The 15,721-nt window shown below is 38.8% G+C and overlaps 1 protein-coding gene and 1 long non-coding RNA gene across 5 annotated transcripts in view; both read left to right on the forward strand.

Moving 5' to 3' along the window:
- Positions 1-1,227: 1,227 nt before the first annotated feature.
- Positions 1,228-5,441, forward strand: LOC119878391 (olfactory receptor 2T29-like). 4 transcript variants are annotated; one of them, XM_038589017.1, is made up of 3 exons: positions 1,228-1,308; positions 2,691-2,738; positions 4,097-5,441. In XM_038589017.1, exon 3 carries the CDS (start codon positions 4,161-4,163, stop codon positions 5,121-5,123), a length of 963 nt encoding a protein of 320 aa, XP_038444945.1. In that variant the 5' UTR covers positions 1,228-1,308; positions 2,691-2,738; positions 4,097-4,160; the 3' UTR covers positions 5,124-5,441. The 4 variants fall into 4 exon arrangements, with proteins under 4 accessions (XP_038444945.1, XP_038444947.1, XP_038444948.1 ...); XM_038589019.1 differs by lacking the exon at positions 1,228-1,308 and adding an exon at positions 1,341-1,697; XM_038589020.1 differs by lacking the exon at positions 1,228-1,308 and adding an exon at positions 1,859-2,107.
- Positions 2,745-15,721, forward strand: part of LOC119878393 — a 28,018-nt gene continuing 15,041 nt past the window's right edge. Inside the window, exon 1 of the long non-coding RNA XR_005386828.1 lies at positions 2,745-2,948. This is a non-coding gene — a long non-coding RNA (uncharacterized LOC119878393). The remainder of the gene's footprint in view (positions 2,949-15,721) is intronic.

Consider the following 15,721-nt stretch of genomic DNA (forward strand, 5'->3'; position numbering starts at 1 on the left):
GAGATTATTTTAAATATTGGTTAAGATTTTAATGCATACTACATTTAATAATAAAAGGATATTTCCTTTAAAGGCATGAGAAGAAAACCAGAATAGTGAAACTAAAATATTGATTAGCTTTTTTAGCTGTTTTAGCTGCATGCTTCTTAAAGTCTCAAGGGGATTTATCAACAGACATACCTTATCCTTGCCTCTAAGAGGCATATTAAAACTAGGAAATGATGTCATTTTTCTGCCTCTCTTATAAACTTTACATGGCCACAGTTCATTTGTCCATCTGATGAACCTTACCATATCATCTGATGGTGGATTCAACCAGACAAGTAGATGAAATTGGAGGAACAAAAGGGTAATTATTGTTCTTGAACAAGTGTTCTGCTTCTGACCATGTTATTAGTTCTTGACAGTATTTCTGCAATTATTTTGCCTATCATCTACTTTTTTTTTAGAATCACAAAATGAAGATATTTATTTTGTTCTTTTACATATGACACTGTTAAAACATTTCTACTACAGCGATACTGCTCTCCAGAAGCTTACAATCTAAAACGGTCAACATTAATTGTAGACTCAGTGATTAAGGCATTATATCAAATGCAGACTTTGTATCTTTAGATGTATCTTCAGAAAGAAGCAGCTGTAGAGAGCAGGATCAAAATTAAATGACATGAACATGTAACCCCTATCCCCTCCCCTTGCAGCTCCTTAAAAGAAACCCTTGTGGCTAGAGCCCAAGCCCAAAGCCTCACAGTCTGAAACAGAATTTCAGACAGCCATACCATAGAAGTAGTGAAGAAACTGAAACTTCTAATTCTCTGGTGGACACAGAGGGTTCTCTATTTGTTGGCAACAAGGGGCTGAGTGTTCCTCCAACAGGGACAACCCCTAGATTCTGTAATTCTGTGGATGGTACTAGTAGGCAGCCCTTTACTCAGCTTTACAGTAATTGCATCAAGACAGTTTCTCTTCTAGCAATGTTCTATGAAGGACTCAAGATAGTCCAAGAGAGCCTGTTCAAGTCACAAGTCAGCATCCACTATAATTCCATGCCCGTCCCAGCACCAAATGGAACCTTCCTCATGGAGACACACAAAACTGTTGGGCAACAGATGCTGATCTTTCCTCACCTCTTGGAGATGGTGCTGCATATCATCCAGGTGGTCATCAGCTACTTCCTCACACTCATCTTTATGACCTACAATGGGTACCTCTGCATTGCCATAGCAGCTGGGGCTGGCACAGGATACTTCTTGTTCAGCTGGAAGAAAGCAGTGGTGGTGGTCATCTACTTTTATTGAGAAAAGAAATGTACTATTCCTTTTGAAATTATTTATATAATGCACACTTACTCTAACATATTTGAAAATGGAATCTCAATTGCCAATTACTGATGAAATAATATAATGAAAAAAAAGAAATAATATAATGAATATTATTTCTATACAATTGAATAATGTGTATTTGTAAGGCTGTGATTTTGCATAAGACAAGGGACTATATTTAACTTGAGGAAGATTATTTAGGGTAGTTAGAACACTGAAACAAATATCTTAATCATACTTATGTTTCTTTGTTTAAACTTACAATCTGTGACCTAAAATCCAAATTGTAAACTATTGAGAGAGGACAATACCCCAATATAAGGCAGAGTTAGAGAATGTTGGTCCCACTCCTGCTGAGGTAGAGCTCATCCTCAGGTTAGTTTGTTATATTAGCAATTACCATAAGAACTTGAATTTCTTTAATCTGTAAAAGGAAAAAATACATCATACTCTCTGTGATGCAGCATTCAACGTTTGCTTTAATGCTTCAAATACAGATTCAATATTATTCTGTCATCACTGTTAATGATTTTCCAAGTTAAACATGCACAAAGCTGTTTGCATTCATCTCATGCAATTGGATAGAGAAAGGCAAGAATAAACATGGAGGCTGTATGTCTCCCCATATGGTACTGACAGCATCCTCTTGTCTGTCAGGTGTCTTGGTCAGGCTATTCAGTGTGGTTTGATCATAGTCATCCTTATTCATCAAAATGCATCAGTGATTTGCGGAGCCCTCTCAAGCACCCTCATCTCCCTGCATCCTCTCAGCAAAGAACTTCAAGGTCATAATATTTTACTCACCATGCTGGTCCTTGCTTTGCTCTGATCACAAATATAGACTAGGTCAGTGGGTGCTTTTTTCACTCCAATGGACTGTTCTTAAAAGATACACAGAGCTGAGCTTTCATCTGCCAATAACGGTAGGATTTAATAGAAAGATTATTAATTGTTGCATTGTGTTCTAGACTTATTAGATATTTTTAAGGCTTCAGAATCATTTGCAATGTTGCCCACAGTTTCAGGACCCCAGAACATGTGATTGTAATAAGTTAAGTATTATAATTAGGCTTTGAATTAACACAAAAGTATAAAATGCATTTGAAACTTGAAAATTCTCCTTGAAATATTCTTGCATTGTAAGGACTTGTAAGATTTTCCCAGAAAGGGGATCTAATCCTCTTTTCCTATTTTCAAGGGCTCTTTAAATGTAACATTTACTATGTCAGAAATTTTAGAAAGTTACAAAGGTTTAAATCTCCGTTTTTAAATTGTAGTTCAAATCACATTTATATACATTTGTTCCAGAGTAGGTAACTGTTACTTCTTTAAGTGTAACCAATTTAATTTAACTTTATTTATTTTCAGAGTCTAATGGAAACTCAGCCTCTCAGCAGCAAGATACAGGACTCAACAGTGAGTTTCAGTCAGGGACATCTCAGTGATGTGTAATTTTTCTTTATACATTTTAGTTTCCATGAAAAATTAATTTCTATGTGCATAAAGCAGATGATATTTGGGCAAATAATGAAAACCTTGTCTGCTGAATAGCAGTGACCATCTAATTCCAGGTTTCTCCTTCACTCTTCACACTTATTATTACAAGAGTAATTGCAACTTGGAGAGGTATGTACTGGATAGAAACAAGATGAGATTCTCCAGAGAGATCTGAACCAGAGTTAAAATAATAAATATTTATATTTATGTTTCTACTTATTTATGCATGCATCACATATTTATCAATATTTTATTTATTAATTATATATTTTATTTATTATATATGTTTATTCATGTAAAATTAGCATATATACACACATAAATCTGTATTTACAAGTGTTCAGACCTTCAGAGATTATCAAATTCAAATGCTTAAATATATAGATAGATACTGAAACTGGAAAACTGAGGTATCTCACATAGTAAGACAATAGTGATAGCCATCTCTTACATAGATTCTACAAAAAAATAATACTGTAAGTATTAACTCTTTAAACTAACACTATGTGTTTATTCTTCTCTAACTGGTAATGTTCAAAGCACTTTCATTATTTTATATTACTTAATCATAACCACACCTGTTGTCAAAATTATTATTTTATCTTGTTTCTATGTATAGTGGACAGTGGAATAGTGGGTAGAGGAAAATCTAGATCTATAACTGTGGTTAGCTGAGATTCTGAGATCCCTACCCCATGCCACTCAGGTTTCTAAAGGGTCAGTCATGTGTGAGAACTCTGACATATCCTGTGGAATGTATGGCTCACTCCACACAGTTTAGCCTCACTGGGTAGTCCTATTCTATGGGAATGGGAGGAATTTAAAAAAAAATGGTATAGACTTTCTGCAAATTGTGTTTGTTACTTTTTAAATCCCTCTTACATAAAATATACATTCTATAATTTTGTAGGATTCCATTTGGGTTCTAAAAGCAGAGAGAGAAATTAGATTTGTATGACAAAATCCCTAAACATGGAGTTTTATTTATCTTTTCTTTCAATAATTCACTTTTTGTGTTTAAGTTATCATCTTTGCAAATTCCCAATATATGTTGATAAATGCCAATATCATATCACCTGATCTGCAGCCTGAGTTACCAAATATATTTACTCAAAGTACTTAATTCTTCATTTCCTACTAAATTCTAAACATTAGGTAATTAATCATCCCCATGTCTACACTCCATGAAACTTCCTCTGATTAGCACAATGAGTTTGGGATAAACAAACACATACTCACATACACAGTCTCAGTAAATATATATTTATTTGTTTCAGATGGAAGAATCCCATGACTGACCATTAATCCCAAAGCTCTTCTCAGTGGTATAAGTGAAACCTTATGAAAAACATGAACTGGATGGCCAATTACACTGGAGAGTCTGATTTCATCCTGGTGGGAATCTTCAGTCAATCAAATCACCCAGCTCTCCTGTGTGTGGTCATTTTTGTAGTTTTCTTGATGGCTTTAACTGGGAATGCTGTCCTGATTCTTCTGATACATTTTGATGCTCACCTCCACACTCCTATGTACTTTTTCATCAGCCAGTTGTCTCTCATGGATGTAATGTACATTTCTATCACTGTGCCCAAGATGCTCATAGACCAGATCATGGGTATAAGTAATATATCAGCCCCTGAGTGTGGAATGCAAATGTTTCTCTATGTGACACTGGCGGGTTCAGAATGTTTTCTTCTAGCCACCATGGCCTATGATCGCTATATGGCCATCTGCCATCCTCTTCATTACCCTGTCCTCATGAACCACAGATTGTGTCTTCTACTGGCATCTGGCTGCTGGTTTCTGGGATCTGTGGATGGATTTATGCTCACGCCCATCACTATGACGTTCCCTTTCTGCAGATCCCGGGAGATCCATCATTTCTTCTGTGAAGTCCCTGCTGTAATGAAGCTCTCCTGCTCAGATACCTCCCTTTATGAGACAGTCATGTACCTGTGCTGTGTCCTCATGCTCCTCATCCCTGTGACAGTCATTTCAAGCTCCTATTATTTCATCCTCCTCACCATCCACAGGATGAATTTAGCAGAGGGTCAGAAGAAGGCCTTTGCCACTTGTTCTTCCCATATGACTGTGGTCATTCTCTTCTATGGGGCTGCTGTCTATACCTACATGCTCCCCACCTCCTATCACACCTCTGAGAAGGACATGATTGTATCTGTCTTTTATACCATCCTCACTCCTGGATTAAATCCTTTAATCTACAGTCTCAGGAATAAGAATGTCATGGGAGCACTGAAGAAAATGTTGAATGTGGGACCTGTTTTTCAAGAAACTATAAAATAGAAACTTTTTATATTAATTATTTCATTCTTTTTTTCCAAACATTATAACTCCAGAATCTTTTGCCAGTGATATTTCTTAAACTTTCATCTCATAATGCCTCATATAATTTGCATACCTCTTTTAGGAATTGCTTCTGTGTACTACAAAGCTCTTTGATTAGATACCATTTCCCCATTTAAAATGAATTTTACTATCATATTGTCCTGACATTACACTTACTGACATTGATTATTACATATTCTGTAGGAGAATATACATACTTATAGAAAATACATTATGAGAATATGGAGTGGTAAAGGTTATGAGGTGGTATTAAATTGTTCTTATTTTTTAAAGTTATCTTTGATAAGATATAAAGAGAGAAACAGAGAGATTTATGGAATTATGAATCAATTTGAGAGAGAAATAAAGATTGACAGAAATTATGAAGCAAATGAGCAAAATGTTAACAGTAGACAGAGAGTATATAGGTGTTCTTTGTACTTTCTTATTTCTACTACATTTATATAAATCTGACATTAACTTCAAATAAAGAGTCAAAATATCTTTCTCCCCCAACTTTTACAAATTTTGAATTATCTGTTTGGTGGTTGTGTAAGTAACAATATCCTAAAAAACACACACTTTGGCTTTCCATCTCTAAGGTGATCCAATTATTGAATCATATTTATTGGAGCCTATCTTGTTCTACATGATCCATTCCTAAAGACATATAGTGGAAGGTAATAGTCATCACCATGTGGTAAATTTAGAATCCAGAATTGCATAGGGGACTGTGGGGAAAATGGTAATGCAGAGCAGAATGAAGACTTAGGGAAGGTTCTTTGCATGAGGTAACATCTGAGTTGGGTTTAACTACATAATTTACTAAACAAATAGGGCACCAAATAGTCTATCCTTCATTTATTCAATAAATATTTTATGATATATTATAATAAAGATATTAGCTAAGGACTGTTAAAATATAAATAATATTTGGATGCTATTTTGAATAAATTTGAATAGTTGTAGTTGTATATTTCAATAAGTGGTAAAAAGTATGATATGCTTTGATGTTGATTTGGAAAGGCCACAGCTCATATGAACACATCAATTATACTGAGATATGTGAGTGCATTCAAGCCAAGAGGACTGAAAGAAGACCTTGGAGCTCATTTTTAAATGGTGACTAGATGTTACCCTCAGATAAGTACTGAAGTCTGAGTTGAAGGAATTTTCTCAGGGACAAGATGTCTTATACGAGGCACAACATGAGCAGAGGAGATGGTTGACCAAATGGGAACAGTACATATTCCAATGGAACCTCCTTGTTATCCTCACTTTAGATACTAATTTCTTGCCTTTCCTTAACGAGGCTAGGACTTCTAGTACTATGTTGAACAACAGTGGTGACAGTGAACATCTCTGTCCAATTCCTGACCTTATGGGAAAACCTCTCAGTTTTTCCTCATTGAGAATGATATTCACTGTGGGTTTTTCATGGATGGATTTTATGTTCCCTCTATCCCTACACTGTGGAGAGCTTTAATCAAAAAGGATGCTATATTTTATTAAATGCTTTTTCTGCATCAGTTGAGAGGATCATAGGGTGTCTGATCTTTCTTTTGCTAATGTGATGTATCACATAGATTCATTTGCAAATGTTGAACCATTTTTGCATCCCAGAAATAAATCTCATCTTGTTGTGGTGAACAATCCTTTTAATATGCTGTTGTATCCTATTGGCTAGTATCTTGGTGAGAATTTTGACACCTGTGTTCATCAGGGATATTGGCTTTTAATTCTCCTTTTTGGTGTGGTCTTTGTCTGTCTTGGGGATCAAAGTAATGGTGACCTCATAAAACAAATTTGGGAATTTTCCTTGTATTTCTAGTTGTCTTTTGAAATAACTTCAGAAATATAGGTATTAGGTCTTTAAATGTTTGGTAGAAATTTGCTGGGAAGCAATCTGGCCCTGAACTCTTGTTTGTTGGGAAATTTTTGATTACTGATTCAATTTATTCCGGATTATGGGTCTATTCAGGTTTTCTTTTTTTTTTTTTCTATTCAGGTTTTCTATTTCTTATTGTTAGTTTCCAGGAAGGCAACCATTTCTTCTAGAATGCCTAATTTGTTGCCATATAGTTCCTCATAATATGTTCTTTTTTTAATAATAAATTTTTTTCTTGGTGTTCAATTTACCAACATACAGAATAACACCCAGTGCTCATCCCATCAAGTGCCCCCCTCATTGCCCATCACCCATTCGCCCCACCCTCGCCCTCCTCCCCTTCCACCACGCCTAGTTCGTTTCCCAGAGTTAGAAGTCTTCATGTTGTGTCTCCCTTTCTGATATTTCCTACCCATTTCTTCTCTCTTCCCTTCTATTCGCTTTCACTATTATTTATATTCCCCAAATGAATGAGACCATATAATGTTTGTACTTCTCTGATTGACTTATTTCACTCAGCATAATACCCTCCAGTTCCATCCAGGTTGAGGCAAATGGTGGGTATTTGTCATTTCTAATGGCTGAGTAATATTCCATTGTATACATAAACCACAACTTCTTTATCCATTCATCTTTCAATGGACACCGAGGCTGTTCCAAAGTTTGGCTATTGTGGACATTGCTGCTAGAAACATCGGGGTGCAGGTGTCCCGGCATTTCATTGCATCTGAATCATTGGGGTAAATCCCCAACAGTGCAATTCCTGGGTCGTAGGGCAGGTCTATTTTTAACTCTTCGAGGAACCTCCACACAGTTTTCCAGAGTGGCTGCACCAGTTCACATTCCCACCAACAGTGTAAGAGGGATCCCTTTTCTCCACATCCTCTCCAACATTTGTTGTTTCCTGCCTTGTTAATTGTCGCCATTCTCACTGGTGTGAGGTGGTATCTCATTGTGGTTTTGATTTGTATTTCCCTGATGGCAAGTGATGCAGAGCATTTCCTCATGTGCTTGTTGGCCATGTCTAGGTCTTCCTCTGTGAGATTTCTGTTCATGTATTTTGCCCATTTCATGATTGGATTGTTTGTTTCTTTGCTGTTGAGTTTAAGAAGTTCTTTATAGATCTTGGAAACTAGCCCTTTATCTGATACATCATTTGCAAATATCTTCTCCCATTCTGTAGGCTGTCTTTGAGTTTTGTTGACTGTATCCTTTGCTGTGCAAAAGCTTCTTTCTTCATGAAGTCCCAAAAGTTCATTTTTGCTTTTGTTTCTTTTCCCTTCGTGGATGTATCCTGCAAGCAGTTACTGTGGCCAAGTTCAAAAAGGGTGTTGCCTGTGCTCTCCTCTAGGATTTTGATGGAATCTCGTCTCACGTTTAGATCTTTCATCCATTTTGAGTTTATCTTTGTGTATGGTGAAAGAGAGTGGTCTAGTTTCATTCTTCTGCATGTGGATGTCCAATTTTCCCAGCACCATTTATTGACATTTATTTATTTATTTACTGTCCCTTTTCCAGTGGATAGTCTTTCCTCCTTTATCGAATATTAGTTGACCATGAAGTTGAGAGTCCACTTCTGGGTTCTCCAGTCTGTTCCATTGATCTATGTGTCTGTTGTTGTGCCAGTACCACACTGTCTTGATAACCGCAGCTTTGGAGTACAATGTGACATCTGACATTGTGACGCTCCAAGCTATGGTTTTCTTTTATAAACTTCCCCTGGCTATTCGGAGTCTTCTCTGATTCCACACAAATCTTAAATTACTTTGTTCCAACTCTCTCAGGAAGGTCGATGGCATTTTGATAGGGATTTCATTATATGTGTAAGTTGCCCTGGGTAAGCATCGACATTTTCACAATATTAATTCTTCCATCCATGAACATGGAATATTTTTCCATCTCTTTGTGTCTTCCTCAATTTCTTTCAGAAGTGTTCTATAGTTCTTAGGGTATAGATCCTTTACCTCTTTGGTTTGGTTTATTCCTAGGTATCTTATCCTTTTGGGTGCAATTGTAAATGGGATTGAATCCTTAATTTCTCTTTCTTCAGTCTCATTGTTAGTGTATAGAAATGCCACTGACTTCTGGGCATTGATTTTGTATCCTGCCACGCTGCCAAATTGCTGTATGAGTTCTAGCAATCTTGGGGTGGAGGCTTTTGGGTTTTCTATGTAGAGTATCATGTCTACAGCGAAGTGGGAGAGTTTGACTTCTTTTTTGCCAATTTGAATGCCTTTAATGTATTTTGTTGTCTGATTGTTGAGACTAGGACTTCCAATACTATGTTGAAGAGCAGTGGTGAGAGTGGACATCCCTTTCTTGTTCCTGATCTTAGGGGAAAGTCTCCCAGTGCTTCCCCATTGAGAATTATATTTGCTGTGGGCTTTTTGTAGATGGCTTTTAAGATGTTGAGGAATGTTCCCTCTATCCCTACACTCTCAAGAGTTTTGATCAGGAATGGATGCTGTATTTTGCCAAATGCTTTCTCTGCATCTAATGAGAGGATCATATGGTTCTTGGTTTTTTTCTTGTTGATATGGTGAATCACATTGATTGTTTTACGAGTGTTGAAACAGCCTTGCATCCCGGGAATAAATCCTACTAGGTCAAGGTTAATAATCTTCTTAATGTACTGCTGGATCCTATTAGCTAGTATCCTGTTGAGAATTTTTGCATCCATGTTCATCAGGGATACTGGTCTATAATTCTCCTTTTTGGTGGGGTCTTTGTCTGGATTTGGAATTAAGGTGATGCTGGCCTCATATAACAAATTTGGAATATTCCATCTCTTTCTATCTTTCCAAACAGCTTTAGTAGAATAGGTATGGTTTCCACTTTAAACGTTTGATAGAATTCTCCTGGGAAGCCATCCGGCCCTGGACTTTTGTGTCTTGGGAGATTTTTGATGACTGCTTCAATTTCCTCCCTGGTTATTGGCCTGTTCAGGTTATCTATTTCTTCCTGTTCCAGTTTTGGTAGTTTGTGGCTTTCCAGAAATCCGTCCATTTCTTCTAGATTGCCTAATTTATTGGTGTATAGCTCTTCATAATATGTTTTTAAAATCGTTTGTATTGCCTTGTTGTTGGTCATGGTCTCTACTTTCTCATTCATGATTTTATTAATTTGAGTCTTCTCTCCTTTTTTTAAAAAGATTTACTCATTTATTTATGATAGACCCAGAGAGAGAGAGAGAGGCAGAGACACAGGAGGAGGGAAAAGCAGGCTCCAAACTGGGAGCCCGGTGCAGGACTCAATCCCGGGACTCCAGGATCGCACCCCGGGCCAAAGGCAAGCACCAAACCACTGAGCCACCCAGTGATCCCCTCTCTCTTCTTTTTAATAAGGCTGGCTAATGGTTTATCTATCTTATTAATTCTTTCAAAGAACCAACTCCTGGTTCTGTTGTTCTGTTCCACAGGTCTTCTGGTCTCGATTTCGTTGAGTTCTGCTCGAACTTTAATTAACTCTCTTCTTCTGCTGGGTGTAGGATCTATTTGCTGTTTTTTCTCTAGCTGCTTTACGTGTAAGGTTAGCCTTTGTATTTGAGTTCTTTCCAGTTTTGGATGGATGCTTGTATTGCGATGTATTTCCCCCTCAAGACTGCTTTTGCTGCATCCCAAAGATTTTGAATGGTTGTATCTTCATTCTCATTAGTTTTCACGAATCTTTTTAGTTCTTCCTTAATTTCCTGGTTGACCCTTTCATCTTTTAGCAGGATGGTCCTTAACCTCCACATGTTTGAGGTCCTTCCAAACTTCTTGTTGTGATTTAGTTCTAATTTCAAGGCATTATGGTCTGAGAATATGCAGGGGATGATCCGCATTTTTGGTATTGGTTCAGACCTGATTTGTGACCCAGTATGTGGTATATTCTGGAGAAAGTTCCATGTGCTCTTGAGAAGAATTTATTTTCCGTTACGTTTGGACATAAAGTTCTGTAGATATCTGTGAAATCCATCTGGTCCAGTGTTTCAATTAAAGCTCTTGTTTCTTTGGATATGTTGTGCTTAGAATACCTGTCGATTGTAGAAAGTGTTAGATTGAAGTCACCAAGTATAAGTGTATTATTATCTAAGTATGTCTTAACTATGGTTATTAATTGATTGATATATTTGGCAGCTCCCACATTCGGGGCATATATATTGAGGATTGTTAAGTCCTCTTGTTGGATAGATCCTTTAAATATGATATAGTGTCCCTCTTCATCTCTCACTACAGTCTTCGGGGTAAATTTTAGTTTATTTGATATAAGGATGTCTACTGCTTTCTTTTGAGGACCATTTGAATGGTAAATGATTGTCCAACCTTTTATTTTCAGGCTGTAGCTGTCCTTATGTCTAAAATGAGTCGTTTGTAGACAGCAAATACATGGGTCCTGCTTTTTATCCAGTCTGAAACTCTGCGCTTTTTGACGGGGTCTTTAAGCCCGTTCATGTTCAGAGTTACTATTGAAAGATATGAGTTTAGTGTCATCATGATGTCTATTCAGTCCTTGTTTTTGTGGGTTGTTCCACTGGACTTCTTCTTAAAGGGGAATCTTAAGAGTCTCCCCTAAAATTTCTTGCAGAGCTGGTTTGGTGGTCACATATTCTTTCATTTCCTGCCTGTCCTGGAAGCTCTTTATGTCTCCTTCTAATCTGAATGAGAGCCTTGCTGGATAAAGTATTCTTGGCTGCATGTTTTTCTCATTTAGGACCCTGAATATATCCTGCCAGCCCTTTCTCGCCTGCCAGGTCTCTGTGGAGAGGTCTGGTGTTAATCTGATATTTCTCCCCGTATAAGTTAGGGATCTCTTGTCTCCTGCTGCTTTAAGGATCTTCTCTTTATCTTTGGAATTTGCAAGCTTAACTATTAAATGCGGAGGTGTTGAACGGTTTTTATTGATTTTAGGGGGGGGATCTCTCTATTTCCTGGATCTGAATGCCTGTTTCCCTTCCCAGATTAGAAAAGTTTTCAGCTATGATTTGTTCAAATACATCCTCTGGATCTCTGTCCCTTTTGGTGCCCTCGGGAACCCTAATTAAATGTAGATTTTTTTCTTCAGGCTGTCACTTATTTCCTTTAATCTATTCTCATGATCTTTTAATTTTCTCCTTTTTCCTCAGTTTCCCTCTTTGCCATCAACTTGTCTTTTATGTCACTCACTCGGTCTTCCACCTCGTTAACCCTCATTGTTAGGACCTCTACTTTGGATTGCATCTCATTTAATTGATTTTTAATTTCTGCCTGATTAGATCTAAATTCTGCAGTCATGAAGCCTTTTGAATCCTTTATGTTTTTTTCTAGAGCCACCAGTAGCTGTATAATAGTGCTTCTAAATTGGCTTTCTTTTTTTTTTTTTTTTTTAAAGATTTTATTTATTTATTCATGATAGTCACACAGAGAGAGAGAGAGAGGCAGAGACACAGGCAGAGGGAGAAGCAGGCTCCATGCACCGGGAGCCCGATGTGGGATTCGATCCGGGGTCTCCAGGATCAGCCCCGGGCCAAAGGCAGGCGCCAAACCGCTGCGCCACCCAGGGATCCCCTAAATTGGCTTTCTGACATTGAATTGTAATCCAAAGTTTGTAACTCTGTGGGAGATAGGAGTGTTTCTGATTTTTTCTTTTGAGGTGAGGTTTTCCTTTTAGTCATTTTGCTGAGTGCAGAGTGGCCAAAAACACGTTGTATTGGGAAAAGGAGAAGAAGAGAGAACAGAAAGAAGAAAATAAAAAGAAAAAAAGAAAAAAGAAAAATGAAGAAGAAAGAAAATAAAGAGAAGAAAAGAAAAAAAGACGAAAAAAGGGCGGGGAAGCAAACAGAAATCAAAAAACAAACAAACAAAAGAAAAAACGAGGTGGAGTATCCTCTGATGGTGTATACTGTAAATCTCTGGAGTTCCCCTGGAACTTTCCAGTGCTGCTTGGTCAATAATTTGTTTTTCCCCTGTCCGTCTAGCTGGTCTTCTGGGGGAGGGACCTGCTGTGCTGATTTTCAGGTGTTAGCACTTGGGGGAGCTGCTCTGCCCCCTGCCTGGTGCAGGGCTCAGTGGGGGTTGTTTACCCCATGAGGCCACAGGAGGAACAAACCCCAGTGGCAGCGCCAGCTCTGGAGCCCTGGAGTCAGCTCCCGCAGTAACTAAGGAGCTCTCCGTCTGCAGGGCCTGGAGGCTCCGGGCTGGGCCGCTGATCTGCTCAGCTCCAGGCAGGAGCGTCCTTGGGGTCCTAGGCCCTCCCGGTCTTTGCCTGTCCCGGGGGAGGCCGGATCCTGGGCTGTGTCCCGGCGCCCTGTGCTCCGGAGCCTGCTCTGTTTGTTCGATTTGCGCTCCCGCCCCCGCAGCCCCCTCCTCGGAGCCGCCCCCGAGCCCCCCGAGCTGCTCCCGCCCCGCAGCCCCCTCCGCGGAGCCGCCCCCGAGCCCCCCCAGCTGCTCCCGCCCCGCAGCCCCCTCCGCGGAGCTGCCCCCGAGTCCCCGAGCTCCTCCCGCCCCGCAGCCCCCTCCGCGGAGCCGCACCCGAGCCCCCCGAGCTGCTCCGGGTCCCGCCGTGCGCGCTGCAGCCCTTAGGGAGCTCGGCGCACTCTCCCGGGGCGCAGGTGTCTGTTAGTGTCCCCGGGAGCCCGAGGGCATCCCCGCCCTCCTGGGTCCTGCTCCAACTCCCTGCGAGCCCCTTTCCGCCCGGGAAGGTCGGTGCAGCTCCTGCTCCTCCTGGTCGGGGCTCTCCTGTCCTGGGGACACTGGCCCTGGCCTCAGCCCGGCTCCTCGCGGGGCCCCTCCCTCTCGGAGGGCTTTTGTGTCTTTATTTCTTTTTCCCCGTCTTCCTACCTGATAGAAGCGCGAACTCTTCTCACTGTAGCATTCCAGCTGGTCTCTCTTTAAATCTCAGGCCGAATTCGTAGATTTTCAGGATGATTTGAAGGTTATCTAGGTAATTTGGTGGGGACAGGTGACTTGGGGACCCTACTCTTCAGCCATCTTGCCCCGCCTCTGACCAAATGGAATCATTTAAAAAAATAAAATAATAAAATAAAATAAAATAAAATAAAATAAAATAAAAATAAAATGATACACCATCTTAAATTTATTAATATATCTTCAATAATCACCACAGAAAATAGCAAGTGTTGTTGAGGAAGTGGAGAATTTGGAACTCTTGCCTATCATTGGTAGGAATGTAAACTGGCATAACCATTCGGGAAAACAGTATGAAACTTCATCAAAAATTTAAACATAGCTTTGTCATATAAATTTGAATTCTAATTCTGGATAAATGTCCAAAAGTTTTGACAGTATGCTTTATATATAAATTTTATATTATATATGTATATATATTGGAGTTCGATTTGTCAACATATAACACCCAGTGCTCATCCCGTCAATGCCCCCCCTCAGTGCCCATTACCCAGTCAACCCATCCCCCACACCCACCTGCCCTTATACTACCCCTTGACAGTATGCTTTCAAAGAGGTATTTGTACATCCATGTTCATAATAGCATTATTCAGTTACTGAAAAATATATGAAACATATGTGTCCATTGAATGGACTTATAAGCAAAACTATAATGTATACAATGGAATATTAGTCTTAAAAATGAACAACTGAAATATGTTACAACATGGATGAACATTGAGGACATTATGCAAAATGTAAAAAGCCAGTCACACAAATCATGCAGACTAGTATGGTTCCAGTTGTATAAGGTACTTAAGGAAGTCAAAATCAAGAAGTAAAGTAGAATGGTGGTTTCCCGGATGTGTAGGGCATGGTGGAATAATGAGTTGTTTAATGGGTATGGAATTTCTGTTTTTCAAGTTGAAAGAAGTTTTGGAGATTGATGGTGGTGATGATTGCACAATATGAATGCACTTAATACCATTGAACTGTACACTGAAAAATGGCTGAGATGGCAAATTTTATATTATGCGTGTTTTTGCACAAAAAGGGAAAATTGGAAAAATTAAATTGAACATTAAAGCAATTTATTTTGCCAGTTAACTATAGGAGAAAAGGTATAATCGATAATCTAAGAAACAAAGCAAATAAACAAAGGGGGAAAAAGAGACAGAGGCAAACAAAGAAACAGACACTTAACTACAGAGAACAAATTGATAGTCACCAAAGAGGAAGTGAATGTGGGGATGGGTAAAATAGGTGATGAGAATTAAGTGAATAAGGGGTGCATTTGCTATGATGAGCACCAGGTATTGTATGGAAGTATTGAATCACTATATTGTCCACTTGAAACTACTATTGCAATGTAGATTAACTAACTGGAATTTAAATAGAAACTTAAAAATATTTTTAAAAAGATTAAGAAATGAGTCAATGGGAGAAGGACAAACATTATATGTTCTCATTCATTTGGAGAATATAAATAATAGTGAAAAGGAATAGAAGGGAAGGGAGAAGAAATGGGTAGGAAATATCAGAAAGGGAGACACAGCATGAAGACTTCTAACTCTGGGAAACGAACTAGGGGTGGTGGAAGGGGAGGAGGGCGGGGGGTGGGGGTGAATGGGTGACGGGCACTGAGAGGGGCACTTGACGGGATGAGCACTGGGTGTTATTCTGTATGTTGGCAAATTGAACACCAATAAAAAATAAATTTATTATTAAAAAAATATTGAGAAGAGATGTGAAAAACTCCAACTTATTCTCTACTGCAGTACTGATTAGTGTTGTTATTACATAAA

Source organism: Canis lupus, unplaced genomic scaffold (genome assembly GCF_011100685.1).
Source record: "Canis lupus familiaris isolate Mischka breed German Shepherd unplaced genomic scaffold, alternate assembly UU_Cfam_GSD_1.0 chrUn_S156H316, whole genome shotgun sequence".
NCBI classification, from domain to species: domain Eukaryota; kingdom Metazoa; phylum Chordata; class Mammalia; order Carnivora; family Canidae; genus Canis; species Canis lupus.

Excerpts from the sequence above, each read along its gene's own strand:
- LOC119878391 (XM_038589017.1), top strand. The coding sequence starts at position 4,161 with ATGAAAAACATGAACTGGATGGCCAATTACACTGGAGAGTCTGATTTC.